This window comes from Pristiophorus japonicus, unplaced genomic scaffold (genome assembly GCF_044704955.1).
Source record: "Pristiophorus japonicus isolate sPriJap1 unplaced genomic scaffold, sPriJap1.hap1 HAP1_SCAFFOLD_378, whole genome shotgun sequence".
In the NCBI taxonomy this organism is placed as follows: Eukaryota; Metazoa; Chordata; class Chondrichthyes; family Pristiophoridae; genus Pristiophorus; species Pristiophorus japonicus.
In genome coordinates, this window is record NW_027253631.1 from 581257 (window position 1) to 597887 (window position 16631).

Consider the following 16631-nt stretch of genomic DNA (forward strand, 5'->3'; position numbering starts at 1 on the left):
ACCGTAAAATCCTTTAGCGAGCCCAGAGTAGCCATGGTTGTGTGGAGTTCGTCCGCTTCCTTGTTGCCAATGTGGTGTATGTAGCACACAAATCACTGACTCCACACGGTCTGGTGTAAATCTAACTGCTGTGACCTTCGTCCTTTATTGTTCAGCTCCAGAGTGCCTCTCAGGTGTGGTGGTCAGCCTTTTATATTGCCTCGTGCAGGTACGTTCAGGTCTCCCACCACAGCGCCCTGAGTGGTGTGGCATAGTACTTACATTACATTTCAGGTACCAGGACGATACACACATCAATACATAACAATATTCAAGAGGGAGTTAGATGTGGCCCTTATGGTTAAAGGGATCAAGGGGTATGGAGAGAAAGCAGGAAAGGGGTAGTGAGGGAATGATCAGCCATGATCTTATTGAATGGTGGTGCAGGCTCGAAGGGCCGAATGGCCCACTCCTGCACCTATTTTCTGTGAGCCCAAGTTTCGGCCTGAGTTGCTCCTGTTTTTTTTGGAGGTACTGGTTTAGAATGGAGTATCTTAGAAATTGCAATTCTCGGCATTCAGTTTGCTCCAGTTCTAGTCAGTTAGAACATTTTCAGTTTGGAACAGATTTTTTTTTTCAAAAGGGGGCATGTCCAGCCACTTACGCCTGTTTTGAAAGTTTAGGCAGTGAAATCTTACGCCAAACTAACTTAGAATGGAGTAAGTGAAGATTTTTGTACGCTCAGAAAAACCTTGCCTGCACTTAGAAAATCAGGCGTAGGGAATGGGGGAGGGGGGTTTAAAGGGAAGTTTACAAACATAGAAACATGGAAAATAGGTGCAGGAGTAGGCCATTCGGCCCTTCTAGCCTGCACCGCCATTCAATGAGTTCATGGCTGAACATGCAACTTCAGTACCCCCTTCCTGCTTTCTCACCATACCCCTTGATCCCCCGAGTAGTAAGGACTCGGGGGATTAACACTTCAGTTTTACAAATAAAGAGCCATCATCAATAATAAATGATAAATACATCAATAAATCAACCAATAAATCAATCAAAAAAAATTAATAAAAATTTTAAAAATTTTAAAAATCAATAAATAAAAAATGTTCTACTCACCGGCTGCAGCACCGGGAGCCCTCCAACAGCATGCTGGGATGGGGCCACCCCCAGTATGTGTCTCTCTCTTTCTGTCTGTCAGTGTCTATGTGTTTCTGACAGCGAGAGGAGGGGGGGAGGGGGGGGGAGAGGACATGGAGGGAGGAGAGGAGAGGGAGGGAGGGGGAGGAGAGGGGAGGGAGGGGGGGAAACGACATGGAGGGAGGGGGGGAAGAGGAAAGGGAGGGAGGGGGGGAAAGAGGAGAGGGAGGGAGGGGAGGAGAGGGAGGGAGGGAGGGAGGGGAGGAGTGGAAGGGGAGGAGAGGGAGGGGAGGAGTGGAAGGGGAGGAGAGGAGAGGGAGGGGGGGGAGAGGAGAGGGAGGGAGGGGGAGAGAGGGGAGGGAGGGGGAGAGGGGAGGGAGGGGGAGAGGAGAGAGAGGGAGGGGGGGAGAGGAGAGGGAGGGAGGGAGGGGGTGAGAGGAGAGGGAGGGGGGGAGAGGAGAGGGAGGGGGGGAGAGGAGAGGGAGGGGGGGAGAGGAGAGGGAGGGGGAGAGAAGAGGGAGGGGGGGAGATGAGAGGGAGGGAGGGGGGGAGAGAAGAGGGAGGGAGGGGGAGAGAAGAGGGAGGGAGGGGGGAGAGAAGAGGGAGGGAGGGGGGAGAGGAGAGGGAGGGGGGAGAGGAGAGGGAGGGGGGAGAGGAGAGGGAGGGGGGAGAGGAGGGGGAGAGGAGAGGGAGGGGGAGAGGAGAAGGAGAGGGAGGGGGGAGAGGAGGGTGGGGGGAGAGGGAGGAGGCTGAACAGGCCGGCTGACGTGAAGAAGCTGGGCCCAAGACTTCGGGTGGGGCCCGCCGAAGGAGTTAAAGGTAGGTGGCCGGGGGGAGCGGAGCGGGAGCTGTGGGGGAGTGGGGTTGAGAGAGCCAGCTGAACAGGGGAGGAATCTGGAGCCAGAGCAGGAGCTGGACCAGGGAGGTGCAACCTGATCCACGCCCCAGTGAGCCCATTGGGCCAGGGCTAGGGGCTGCGTGCTTCGGGCCCCTCCCACACAGTTTCGGGCGCCTGGAGCTACTGCACATGTGCACCCCCTGTAGCGTGCCTGTGCAGTGGTCCCGGCACTGATTTCAGCGCAGGGACCTGGCTCCCACCCTCACAGCTCATGCTGTGCTGCCCCGAGCTCCAAACGACCTGCAGGGAGCCGGAGAATCTGCAAATATTTTTTAGGCGCACTTTCGGTCGTGAAATACGGGCGTCCAGATCGGGGCTACGCCGTTCTAGGCATGGCCTGAAACTTGGGCCCTATGTTTCTAACAAAGAACCTGTCCTGCCTGCTGTGTTAATAATGGAACAAAAAATGAAAATGATTCAGATTTAATGTAAAATATATTTTATTCAAAAGTTTAACAAACAGTTCTTTGTGCTTAACTTTAATAAAATTATTCTTGCATCAAACGTTAAAGTTTTCAGTTACGATCACTTACAAACTTTTAAATTTGTAAATTTACATAACTTACAAAAATCTTTTCATTTGAGAACAGTAAGAATAATAACAACAGCAGCAGCAAAGAAAGGCGGCACCCACCTTATTGTAAGACCACCCACCGTGCTTGTTCTTGGTAACTCCACCACCACTGCCCACAGGCGGTGGCGCAGTGTTTCTGGGTTTGGTACCAAGCTTATTCTTTCTAAGATCTTGGGTAGTGTGCACCTGTTGAGGGGGCGGCAGCAAGGTGGAGGGCCCGGCTTGGGCCTCTTCAGAGGCTGGTCTGGGGATTGGAGTGGGAGTGGCAGTTGATTCTGTCAATGGGCGCGGGGTCTGGGCCTGTTCCCTTATTGCAGCAGCTAACTCCAACATTCCCTCCCTCATGCGCCCTGACAGTGTCTCAACTACCTGTGACATTCCCTCCCTCATGTTCAGTGATGGGGGCCGAAATTCACCGTCCCCGAAGGGACGATGCCGCGGAGTTTGGGTGGGCGATCGATAAAATCGATGGGCCGCTGCGGTTGGATGATTCAGCTCGGTGCAGTGAATCTGCTGTAAAGGTAAGTTTCTCGCGGAGAGCTCTGCAGTGTGCAGGCCGGGATTGTCAGCTGCAAAAAAGCCACCCTTTTCCCAGCAGTGCCCCCGTGAGGTATTCGAGTCGGTGCTCGAACGGGACACCGCTGGTTGTGGCCGCGATCAGGGCCCTTTGGTAGGGAAATAGTTTTATTCATTTTAGTATTTTTATTTAAGATTACAGCATCCACTGTTTTTATCTTTTATTAGTTTGATTAATTATTAGTATTTTTATTTAAGGTTCCATCATCCACAGTACTTAGCTTTTTATATCGTGTCATTAATTGTTTTGGCTCCATTAAACCCGCTGAGTGCTGCTCAGAGGTTTGCACAGACTTTTGTACAACTTTCAGGTCTGTCTCTTTAGTGGAGGCCTGTGGGCTGCAGAGACCTGCCTGACAGGGTTCACCCTGAGGCTGGGAGGAGTGTTGGGAGGGTGACACTTGGTACACCTGGTCAGACACAGGGTGGTACGCAGGAGAAGGCATCGCCATCAGCACCGTGCAGACAGGCAGCAGGCAAGGGAGGCAGCAGCCATGATTTGTTCATTCTGCACCAGACCAGTGTCTTCACCGGCCTGAATCAGATTGCGATTGGCTGCTTGGGGACATCCCCTGTCCACTTGGCCGCTCACTCCTCTGTGGAACCCCAGGACAGCGCCAGAGCATGTATACAATGACGCTCATTGTGTCACCAGGTGCATCATCAAACAGTGTATAGACATCCTTAAACAGAGGTTCCGGTGCCTGGACTGCTCTGGTGGCACCGTGCAGTACTCTCCTCAACGGGTCTCCATCATCGTCGTGGTCTGCTGCATGCTGCACAACCTGGCCATGGTCATCCTGAGCGGACAGCCGCTGGAGGTTGAGGCAGCAGTACCACCTGAGGAGGAGGAGGAGAGGAGGCGCAGGAGGAGGAGGATCTCCGTCGCCCCAGAGCTAGGAGGCATCGACCCATCGCCACCCTGGAAGGGCCGGGTGCAGACTGGCCAGCACCCTCCTGGGAGGGTGCACCCTCACATATATGGAGGTGCCTGACACCTCCCCTGCAATCTCCCTCCGTGCATTATTACTGGCGGTCTGCCAGGTCTCCCCACGTCAGGAAACAGGATTCTGCTTCTGTCCTCCACACCGTCCATCAGTGTCTCCAGCTCCATATCAGTGACCCTGTTGGCTCTCCTTACACCTCTTACACCAGCCATCCTTCCATCCTCCTTCTCCCCTCAGGGCCTTGCTGCCTTCAAAAAAGGCCAGGGAGCAGCTGGCTGGTTAGGAACCCTTACCTGATGCTGAATTTCTCAGTGATGATAACGTTCAAAGTAAGACAGCCACACCACTGAAAACTCCACTTTGGAAGGGTTCATTAGCACTGGAACCCATTTGTTCACTTTTGGAGCTGAATATGGGAGTGGCCCAGCCATGAAAAAATTTTGCCGCTAATGGCCCCAAAAAGGTGGCCAGCTTTCCAGCGGTACTGAATTTCGGGCCCATAGTGTTTGCACCATCTCTGACATTCCTTCCCTGCTGTTCACTTACAACGCATCACCTACCTGTGACATTCCCTCCCTCATGGTCACTGACATCGTTCCCGTTTCTCATGAGATTGTTGTTACTTCTCCCAACAGTCCCGATACCTCATCACCCACCCCACTGATGGTGTCCTGGAGTGATCGCGTAAGGTCAATGCTCTCTGCACTCAATTACATCATCTGAAGCACATCTGTTAGATACTGCACCTCAGAAAGTATGGTCGAGCTCTCCATCCCCTCCTCCCCACGGGTGTGGCTCGTACCCCACCACTGGGACCTGCAGCCTCGGACATTAGGGCCCGGGGTGTGGCTTGTACCCCACCACTGGGACCTGCAGCCTCGGACAATAGGGCCCTGGATGTGGCTCGTACCCCACCACTGGGACCCGCAGCCTCGGACAATAGGGCCCGGGGTGTGGCTCGTACCCCACCACTGGGACCTGCAGCCTCGGACAATAGGGTCCTGGGTGTGCCTCGTACCCCACCACTGGGACCTGCAGCCTCGGACAATAGGGTCCTGGGTGTGCCTCGTACCCCACCACTGGGACCCGCAGCCTCGGACAATAGGGCCCGGGGTGTGGCTCGTACCCCACCACTGGGACCTGCAGCCTCGGACGATAGGGTCCTGGGTGTGGCTCGTACCCCATCACTGGGACCCGCAGCCTCGGACGATAGGGTCCTGGGTGTGGCTCGTACCCCACCACTGGGACCTGCAGCCTCGGACGATAGGGCCCTGGGTGTGGCTCGTACCCCACCACTGGGACCCGCAGCCTCGGACAATAGGGCCCTGGGTGTGGCTTGTACCCCACCACTGGGACCTGCAGCCTCGGACAATAGGGCCCTGGGTGTGGCTTGTACCCCACCACTGGGACCTGCAGCCTCGGACAATAGGGCCTGGGGTGTGGCTCGTACCCCACCACTGGGACCTGCAGCCTCGGACAATAGGAAACTATGGAATGTCCCACCAACACTCAAACCACTAATCACGGAAGGGGCTGTCACCTCCATGAGCGGCACCTCCTCCAAAGTCAGTACAACAGAGCGAGCTTCATCCAGCTCCATCCCCTCCCTCTCCCCCCCATGTTGGTCTGGAGGGTTGGACTGGAAGATGTTCTCCTCTTCAGGCTTGTCCATGTCTGAATCTTCTTCTGCATCATCAGGGTTGGCCTTAAGTTCTGCAAAATATAACAGAACACAGACAAATGGTAGCAGCAGAGGAGGGGGCAGGGTGGGTGGGAGGCTGACACAGAGCAGGCAGCAGGCTGATTTGAAGGACCACGATGAATGATAGCACATTGCATCAACTGAAGCGTAGCTGATGGAGACACCCCCAGGAACCGAAGCATGGCGAGCTCGTGCTGCCGTTAACATGTAGCAAAGCCAGACTGTGGAATTTGCAGGACTCACCCTCTCTCTCGAGTGTGGGCCAAGCTTGTGCAGTGCTGGTTACTTTTCTCCAGGCAGGACCCGTCAAAGCAGCGACCCTCTCTTCCAAGGGTGTCAGTGGCTGCAGATTTGCTGGGCCTCCTCCTGTTCCAGTTCTTTCCCTTTTATTATGTGCCACCTTCCTCTGCAAAGATGAAAATGCAACTTTTTAGAGAATGTCTTTCTGCTGGGTGAGACATAAACAACTGGTCACATTTACAATTGCACTTCCATTGAATAAATGAAAATATTACTTACATCAACTACTTGACCAACACACAACTGGCTCTTTAAAAATGGCCGATTGCCAACCCAGAGCTGTACTGGGTTTGAGAGGTGCTGTTACATAAGAACATAAGAACATAAGAATTAAGACCAGGAGTAGGCCATCTAGCCCCTCGAGCCTGCTCTACCATTCAATAAGATCATGGCTGATCTGACCATGGACTCAGCTTCACTTCCCCGTAACCCTTAATTCCCTTATTGGTTAAAAATCTATCTATCTGTGACTTGAATACATTCAATGAGCTAGCCTCAACTGCTTCCTTGGGCAGAGAATTCCACAGATTCACAACCCTCTGGGAGAAGAAATTCCTTCTCAACTCGGTTTTAAATTAGCTCCCCCGTATTTTGAGGCTGTGCCCCCTAGTTCTAGTCTCCCCGACCAGTGGAAACAACCTCTCTGCCTCTATCTTGTCTATCCCTTTCATTATTTTAAATGTTTCTATAAGATCACCCCTCATCCATCTGAACTCCAACGAGTAAAGACCCAGTCTACTCAATCTATCATCATAAGGTAACCCCCTCATCTCCGGAATCAGCCTAGTGAATTGTCTCTGTACCCGCTCCAAAGCCAGTACTCCAGGTGCGGCCTCACCAATACCCTGTACAGTTGCAGCAGGACCTCCCTGCTTTTGTACTCCATCTCTCTCGCAATGAAGGCCAACATTCCATTCGCCTTCCTGATTACCTGCTGCACCTGCAAACTAACTTTTGGGATTCATGCACAAGGACCCCCAGGTCCCTCTGCACCGCAGCATGTTGTAATTTCTCCCCATTCAAATAATATTCCCTTTTACTGTTTTTTTTCCCAAGGTGGATGACCTCACACTTTCCGACATTGTATTCCATCTGCCAAACCTGAGACCATTCGTTTAACCTATCCAAATCTCTTTGGATTCAATTTTGCTACAGTGCATCTTGTAGATAGTACTCACTGTAGCCACGGTGTATCAGTGTTGCAGGGAGTAAATGTTGAAGGTGGTGGATGGGGTGCTGATCAATCATGCTGCTTTGTCCTGGATGGTGTCGAGCTTCTCGAGTGTTGTTGGAGCTGCACTGATCCAGGCAAGTGGAGAGTATTCCATCACACTCCTGACTTGTGCCTTGTAGATGGTGGGAAGGCTTTGGGGAGTCAGGAGGTGAGACATTCACCGCAGAATACCCAGCCTCTGACCTGCTCTTGTAGCCACAGTATTTATGTGGCTGGTCCAGTTAAGTTTCTGGTCAATGGTGACCCCCAGGATGTTGATCATGGGGGTTTCGGCGATGGGAATACTGTTCAATGTTATGGGGTAGTGGTTAGATACTGGCTTGTTGGAGATAGTTATTGCTTGCCACTTGTATGGCGTGAATGTTACTTGCCACATCAGCCCATGCCTGAATGTCGAGTGTATTGGATAATGGCATAGACTACTTCATTATCTGAGGAGTTGCAAATGGAACTGAACACTGCAATTATCAGCAAACATCTGCACTTCTGCCTTATGATGGAGGGAAGGTCATTGATGAAGCAGCTGAAAATGGTTGAGCCTAAGACACTGTCCTGAGGAACTCGTGCAGCGATGTTCTGGGGCTGGGATGATTCACCTCCAACAACCACAACCATCTTCCTTTGTGCTGTGTATGACTCCAGTGCAGACGGTGCCTCAGGTTAACGTCTCATCCAAAAGACGGTACCTCTGACTGTGCAGCATACCCTCAGTACTGCACTTAAGTGTCAACCTAGATTATGTGCTCAAGTCTCTGTAGTGCAACATTAACCTACGAAGTTCTGACTCAAAGGCGAGAACATAACATTGTTAGCTATATAAGTATTTGAAAATTTCAGGATTATCCAATAACCAGTCTAGTCCTTTTCCAAACCATGCACACTCTACTCTATTAGAATCTGATGCCTTAATGACTTGGATGAAGGGACCGAGTGTATTGTCGACACATTTGCTGACGATACAAAGATAGGTGGGAAAGCAAGTTGTGAAGAGGCCACAAAAAATCTGCAAAGGGATATAGACAGGCTAAATGAGTGGGAACAAAATGGCAGATGGAGTATAATGTGGGAAAGTGTGAGGTTATCCACTTTGGTAGCAATAATAGTAAAGCAAATGATTATTTAAATGGGGAGAGATTACAAAATGCTGCGGTACAGAGGGATCTGGGAGTACCCGTACATGAAACACAAAAAGTTACTATGCAAGTACAGCAAGTGATCAGGAAGGCAAATGGAATGTTGGCCTTTATTGCAAGAGGGATAGAGTATAAAAGCAGGGAAGTCCTGCTACAACTGTACAGGGTATTGGTGAGGCCACACCTGGAGTACTGCGTACAGTTTCAGTCTCCGTATTTAAGGAGGGATTTATTTGCATTGGAGGTACTTCAGAGAAGGTTGACTCCTGAGATGAAGGGGTTATCTTATGAGGAAAGTTTAAGCAGGTTGGGCCTATACTCAAGTATTAATGCTTGGGGGGTCACCAGACACTAGAGGGGGCCGTGGTCAGAGGTCATTGGCTGTACGCATGTGGCATGTGTGCTTGCTGACCTGTATATAAGCTGGATGTCTTTATCACGCAAGCACTCTTGGGCTGGAATAAAGATGGATCAGGTTGCGCCTGAGTGAGTTTACAGTAACCCGACTCTTGAGTCATTACAATTGGCGACGAGGTAATTTAAGAACCTTTGCATGCACAATGGGCGCGGTTGGAATCCTGGAGAGATTCGTGGAGGGCAAGGATTGGGAGGATTTTGTCGACCGTATGGTTCAGTATTTTGTGGCCAACAGTGTGAAGACAGAGGCTGACGCAGTTAAGCACAGGGCAGTTCTCCTCACCATTTGTGGTCCGAAAATTTATGGCCTCATGAAGAATTTTCTCTTGCCTGTACGTCCGGTGGAAAACGGGTACGAGGAATTGTGTAGTGTGGTGTGTAACCATCTGAAGCCACAAGAGGGGATCATATCATGCTACCGTTTCTACACGCATGTTCGTACTGAGGAGCAGGTCGTGTCGGGATTTGTCGCCGACCTGCAATGACTTGCTGAGCCGTGTAAGTTCAGGAACATGCTGGAAGACATGCTGCATGAAGTCTTCGTGTTAGGCATCAGCCATGATGTGATCCTCAGGAAGCTGTTGGCTGCAGAGACGCTGGATTGAAAAAGGCCATCCCGACTGCCCAGGCATGCATGACAACGGATGATAATTTGAGGCAGATATCATCGACGAGTCGGAGTTCCACGGCAAGTACTGTAAACAAGATGGCGTCGTCTTTGGGCAGAGCTGCTTACGCAAAACCTGCCGCTGCTCAGAGCCCGCCAACTGGTTCAATCCAGATTTCACCCTGTTGGCGTTGTGGGGACAATCATCGACCTCACCAGTGTCTGTTTATACAATACTCATGCAATGGATGTTCGAAAGTGGGGCATCTTCACAGGATGTGTCCACAACGGAGCAAGCGTGGTGCAGCTCACCACGTGGTTCTGTACATGATGAGGGAGAAGGTTGAAATTGAGCTTAACAGACTCCAGCGTGAAGGGATCATATCACTGGTTGAGTTTAACAAGTGGGCTAGTCCCATTGTTCCTGTGGCACTGTCAGGATTTGTGGAAACTACAAGGTTACGATTAACCGATTTTCGAAACAGGATCAGTATCCGTTACCGAGAGCTGATGACCTATTCACCATGATAGCTGGTGGAAAATATTTCACGAAACTGGATCTGCCATCGTCCTATATGACCCAGGAGCTTGTCGACACTTCGAAGAAACTCACCTGTATCAACACCCATAAAGGACTGTTGGTCCACAACAGGTGTCCTTTTGGGATTCGTTCGGCTGCAGCCATATCTCAGAGGAATATGGAGAGTTTACTGAAGTCCGTTCCTAGAACTGTCGTGTTTAAAGATGACATTCTGGTCACAGGTCGCGACACTGCTGAACATCTGAACAATCTTGAAGAAGTCCTACAGCGTCTGGACAAAGTGGGACTCAGGCTGAAACGCTCGAAGTGTGTATTCATGGCACCTGAAGTCGAATTCCTCGGGAGGAAGATTGCCGCTGATGGCATCAGGCCCCCTGATTCAAAAACCGAGGCCATCAAAAACCAGGCCTCAGAATGTGACGGAGCTGCCTTCGTTCCTTGGGCTACTCAACTACTTTGGTAATTTCTTACCCAGATTCAGCACTTTACTAGAGCCATGGCATATGTTACTACGAAAAGGTGACAACTGGGTCTGGGGTACGTCTCAAGATAGAGCCTTTGAGAAAGCCAAGAATCTGCTCTGTTGAAACAAGTTGCTTGTTCGTTATGATCCGTGTAAGCGTCTTGTATTGGCCTGTGATGCTTCATCATATGGGGTTGGCTGCGTACTCCAACAAGCAAATGAATCGGGCAAGCTACAACCTGTTGCGTATGCTTCGAGAAGTCTGTCTGAAGTGGAAAGGGCTGACATTATGGTAGAGAAAGAAGCTTTGGCCTGTGTGTATGGGGTAAAAAAAATGCACCAGTACCGGTTTGGTCTTCATTTTGAACTAGAAACGTATCACAAGCCACTCATCTAATTGTTTGCGAAAAACAAAGGTATTAATACCAATGCATCGTCCCGCATTTAAAGGTGGGCGCTGACATTGTCTGCCTATGATTATATGATCCGTCATAGACCGGGTACTGAGAATTGTGCCGATGCATTGAGTCATCTGAGATGGAGACACCTCAACCTGCAGATCTGCTGTTAGTAACGGACATTTTGAGAGTGAAGGAACACCTGTCACTGCTCAACAAGTTAGGATCTGGACCAGCCATGACCCTATTGTATCGGTTGTGAAATGGTGTGTACTCAGTGGTGATTGGTCTGCCATACCTATGGAGCTGTGTGAGGAGACCAAACCTTACAACCATCGCAAGGATGAGCTGTCCATTCAGTCAGACTATTTACTGTGGGGTAATCGTGTAATCATGCTGAAGAAAGGTCGAGAAAAATTTGTACGTGAACTTCATACCACTCATCCTGGTATTGTCATGATGAAGTCCATTGCTAGGTCTCATGTATGGTGGCCTGGAATTGACTCTGATCTGGAACCATGCGAGCATCAGTGCAATACTTGCATGCAGCTGAGTAAAGTACCAACGGAATCTCCGCTGAGTCTCTGGTCATGGCCATCCAAACCATGGTCGAGGATCCACATTGATTTTGCGGGCCCATTCCAAGGAAAGATGTTTTTTGTCGTAGTAGATGCATATTCCACGTGGATAGAGTGTGTTATTATGTCATCCAGCACATCTACAGCTACCATCGAGAGCCTTCGTATCATGTTTGCTACTCATGGTTTGCCTGACCTTGTTGTGAGCGACAACGGATCTTGCTTCACAAGTCTTGAGTTCCAGGAGTTCATGAACCACAATGGCATCAGACATGTGAGATCAGCTCCATTCAAGCTTGGTTCTAACGGTCAAGCAGAGCGTGCCATTCAAACGATCAAACAAAGTATGAAATGTGTAACTCAGGGCTCACTGCAGAGATGGTTGTCATGTATATTGCTCAGTTACAGGTCAAGACCTCATACACTTACTGGGGTTCCTCCTGCTGAACTACTGATGGAGAGAAATCTCAAGACCAGGCTTTCTCTTGTTCATCCTGATTTGAATGTTCATATTGAAAACAGACGTCAAAGTCAGCAATGGTGTCATGATCGTGTTGCCGTGTCACGTGACATCTCGGTCAATGATCCGGTTTATGTACTGAACTATGGCTAAGGTCCAAAGTGGATCGCCGGTACTGTTACAGCCAAGGAGGATAACAGAGTGTTTATTGTCGTGTTCAAGAATGGGCAAACCTGCAGGAAACACCTTGACCAGGTTAAACTGCGGCACACGGATGAACTGGAACCGAGTGAGGAAGATACAGTCAGTGACCAACCAACCATTGTTCACCCATCAGAGGACTCTGCTGACATTACTGACTCTGAACCTTCAGTCTCTGATATGGTCATGACCACTCCCGTCAGATCGGTTACTCAGCCTCAGTCTCAATGGACTCAATGTTCGCTCAGAGACAAAGTTGAACTGAGACGACCAACTTGTGAGAGGAAAGTCCCAGACAGTCTTAACAGTTTTTTTTTTTTACAAATTAAGATTTTAAAAGGGGGATGTTGTTATATATTAATTCTTGGGGGTCACCAAACACCAGAGGGTGCTACGATCGGAAGTCACCGGGCTGTACACATGTGGCATGTGTGCTTGGTCACCTGTATATAAGCTGCGTGTCTTTATCATGCAGACACTCTTGAGCTGGAAAAAAAATGGATCAGGTTGCACCTGAGTGAGTTTATAGTAACCAGACTCGAGTCATTACAACTCATAAGAACATAAGAACATGAGAATTAGGGACAGAAGTAGGCCATCTAGCCCCTCGAGCCTGCTCCGCCATTTAACAAGATCATGGCTGATCTGGCCGTGGACTCAGCTCCACTTACCCCCCGCTCCCCATAACCCTTAATTCCCTTATTGGTTAAAAATCTATCTATCTGTGACTTGAATACATTCAATGAGCTAGCCTCAACTGCTTCCTTGGGCAGAGAATTCCACAGATTCACAACCCTCTGGGAGAAGAAATTCCTTCTCAACTCGGTTTTAAATTGGCTCCCCCGTATTTTGAGGCTGTGCCCCCTAGTTCTAGTCTCCCCGACCAGTGGAAACAACCTCTCTGCCTCTATCGTGTCTATCCCTTTCATTATTTTAAATGTTTCTATAAGATCATCCCTCATCCTTCTGAACTCCAACGAGTAAAGACCCAGTCTACTCAATCTATCATCATAAGGTAACCCCCTCATCTCCGGAATCAGCCGAGTGAATCGTCTCTGTACCCCCTCCAAAGCTAGTATATCCTTCCTTAAGTAAGGTGACCAAAACTGCACGCAGTACTTCAGGTGCGGCCTCACCAATACCCTATACAGTTACAGCAGGACCTCCCTGCTTTTGTACTCCATCCCTCTCGCAATGGAGGCCAACATTCCATTCGCCTTCCTGATTACCTGCTGCACCTGCAAACTAACTTTTTGGGATTCGTGCACAAGGACCCCCAGGTACCTCTGCACCGCAGCATGTTGTAATTTCTCCCTGTTGTAGGGCATTAGGCACCTGCTGAATATATAAATATATGTATGTTTAAAATGTTAGTCAAATATAAAATGGCTGCCAGGGGGGCTTAGCAAAGCATGCTGGGAGCTCGGTTAGCCAAGTTAGCTAAAGCTGCTGACTGAGCACTGACCCTGCAGAGCCTGGTCTCAGGAATGTCTTGAATCAACAACTTGAGACAAGATAGTATATAGAATACTGCGGTACCTAGTACGGAATGTCCTCAAGTCAGTGACCCCCATATAGGATGCCTAGCAACCATAGAGATAAGGAGCTAGGCACCGGCAGAATCCATGAGCAACGAAGTTACGGGGGGCCTGGAGAGCATCACACGGATAGGGATCCGCCCCCAACTGTCACAACTGATCATGCAGCCCCCTGATGTACCGGGGTTAATTATATTGGCCCATTTAAACCTATATGTAATCTATAATCATTATGATTGGATTGTGTCCAGCCGAAGTGGGCTGAGTAACTGTAATGAACTATTGTAAAACATATAAATATCGCTGAATTTCTTTGTTCGGTGGAGTGGAGTGCCTGGAGTTGGACCAGAGGCTCTCTCCCCGCCGGCATAATAAAAGCCGTTTTGGTGTCGGAACCGACCCAGAGTGTCGAGTGATTCTTGCAGGAAAACATTCGCGCTAACAGTGGCGTCATGAACAGGATTTCCTGGAGTCGCTGGACGCCCTTGGAAAAACCCGGGTGAGTATAAAAAGCGTTTAATTATAAAGGGTGCAGAAGGTGGATGCTGGTTGATCGACACGAGGAGACGGTCTAATATCTCAAACGCCTAGCCTGAGCCTAAATTAAGAGGACTTTAGTGCCACGTGACGGCCAGGAACTAAGTCGGCGTAGGGAACACACTTAGACCGTGGGATCGTGATACCGAGCGACATCTCCCGGACCCAGTAGTGTGATTTGAAAATATACCCCGGAGACCAGGCGGTGCACAGCGACCAACGGGAACCAAACCTGTGAACAGAGTCGGACCGACAGACAAAACGGTGGTAGGTAGTCGCTCAGGAGACGTGGGGCACTGTGGGAATTGCTTAAACGCGTTTTAAGAATTGTATAAGTTTGTGTAACAGCAGAACTTGTGACCTGACAGTAGCCAGGAGACGGTCTACTACAAGTTACGCTTGGTAGAAAGCGGACCACTGAGAGTAGATTCCTAACGGTTCTAGTCCTACCCAGGAATGGCCAATAAAGCAAATCACCTCGAGTGGCGACCACCTGGTGGAAAAACAAAAGAAACTAATTGAGAAGATAATTAATTCAGGATGGGACCCCCAGGACCCGCCAGCAAATCAGCGGGAATGGTGGGAGGGGGAAAGGAAAGATAAAGATGAGAAAGCCGTGGTCTTGATTCTTCGAGATAACGGATGGAATGTGCATCCCAGCAGCCAAGGACTGGAGCAAGGACAGGACTTATTTTAATGCATGGCTGCAAGTGAACCTGAATAAGGACAAAGAATGCGTGCAATGCTCCACGGGTACAAGGAGCAGTTGCATTGGGCGAAGGGAGGCCAGGGGGCTCGATAAATGTATTTGGGATCATTTGTGCGCCCCCTGCCCAACCACAACCGTTAGTCACCCACAAAAAGGGGGTGGGGCTGTGTGGATACTACAAGGAGGTAGAGGCTGCTGCAATATCACTGTATGTATGCTTCTCACCCCCTCCGACACCGCGCCCCATACGAACCACTACATTGCCCGAGGAACTGCCTTGTCCAACAAATACCAAGGGGCCAGAAAATGGGATCGTAATGTTCAACGAAGGGGAATTGTTGTATGATAATGTTAAGCATGAAATTGTGCCTGTCCTGATCAATATTTCAGGCATCCAGATGCCGGAATACTGTACAGAACAGTCAAGGAAAATGTATAATGTATTAAGTAAAGTCGCAATGCAGCAGGCTGCCGATGCAATGGGTGCCAGTAGATTCCGAGGACAGGGGTCAGCCCCCAGGATAAAGAGGGAAATAGTTAATGATGTTGCTTCAATACAGGGACCTCCGTAGTAAACCCGCTAGACATACAAGGGTTAAACGAAAGGGTGGAACAGCTCAAAGGGGTGATGAAGGGGTTATTAGAAAGGGTGAAGCAAAACCAGGAAGATCAAGCCAACCTAGGAAAGGAGGGTGCCGAAATCCAGCTGGATGGCATCTCAGTCATGGAAGCTCACGCCAGAACCATCAATCACCTCATTAATAGAGAAAGAGAAGATACTGGAGGGCAAACAACAAACCAGTTTGAGTTCTACATTATAAAGGTAGTAACCATATCCAGTCTGAATTTTAATTTGGGCAACTGTCACGCTTATGGTCTGTGGATGGTGGGACAGATCCGCCACAATCTCGACCAGATCCAACGCGGGGAAGTACCCGATTGGATAGACAGTTCACATTTGGATCAGTTGGCCAACCAGAGGGGGACACTGGATAATTGTACTCTGAAGGGACTGACCCGAGTACACCCAGCGATTCCAGATTGCCAGATGGGTAGGAATACTGGGATAGGGATAGTCCTGATGATCCCTATAGTCACGCCGGACTCAGGGCCGTTCTCCCTATACCAACTAGAGAATATCGGAATAATACGGGAAAATGTCTCCATCTGTTATTATCTGACCACCACCTCCGCCGTTCGCCGAAACGACATACTTACCGGAATTTCCCTAACAAAATGCAAGCAAAGGGGGGAGATCACAGTATGCCCTCATCCAGTGGACAGAGGTGAGCTAGACGAGTGCGGGTTTAACCGAACCAACGGGTGTGTACTAGAAATAGTGCCCGCACACAGACACTTCGCGAGGGCAGGCTACGGAGGGAAGGGAAGATACTGCGTCTCTACCACAGAGCGGTCATACCAGTATAATGACCTGCAGTGCCCTATACCACAGCTGAACTTTTGCTTTACGCTACTACCCCCTGTCACGATCGGGCAAGCGCATATCACCCAGGTTAGGCGCCGGAAGCCCGAAGTTATTGATGTAACCGATCAACTCCACGATCATTTGCAGGATTATGACGAGCCAGATCAGGTCCCTATCCCACATCTAACCGAAGTATTACGAGAATTGAGGCTCAGGGTGGGTCAATCCGTAAAGCTCTACCACCAACTGCAAACTAAAATTAGACTTACAAGA

General features: G+C 49.8%; 1 protein-coding gene across 3 annotated transcripts in view; it reads right to left on the reverse strand.

Annotated features, from left to right (window-relative positions):
• Positions 1–2606: 2606 nt before the first annotated feature.
• LOC139250462 (interferon-induced GTP-binding protein Mx3-like) overlaps positions 2607–16631 on the reverse strand; it is a 74770-nt gene continuing 60745 nt past the window's right edge. The window contains exons 13-15 of one of the 3 annotated variants that reach the window (XM_070872863.1): positions 6336–6416; positions 6060–6222; positions 2607–5827 (exon numbers count right to left, since the gene is read on the reverse strand). In XM_070872863.1, the coding sequence (XP_070728964.1) occupies positions 4848–5827; positions 6060–6222; positions 6336–6416 (1224 nt within the window). In that variant the 3' untranslated portion in view covers positions 2607–4847. Of the gene's footprint in view, positions 5828–6059; positions 6223–6335; positions 6417–12493; positions 12635–16631 lie in introns of those variants that run through there. The other 2 variants (XM_070872864.1, XM_070872865.1) reach the window with 2 other exon arrangements.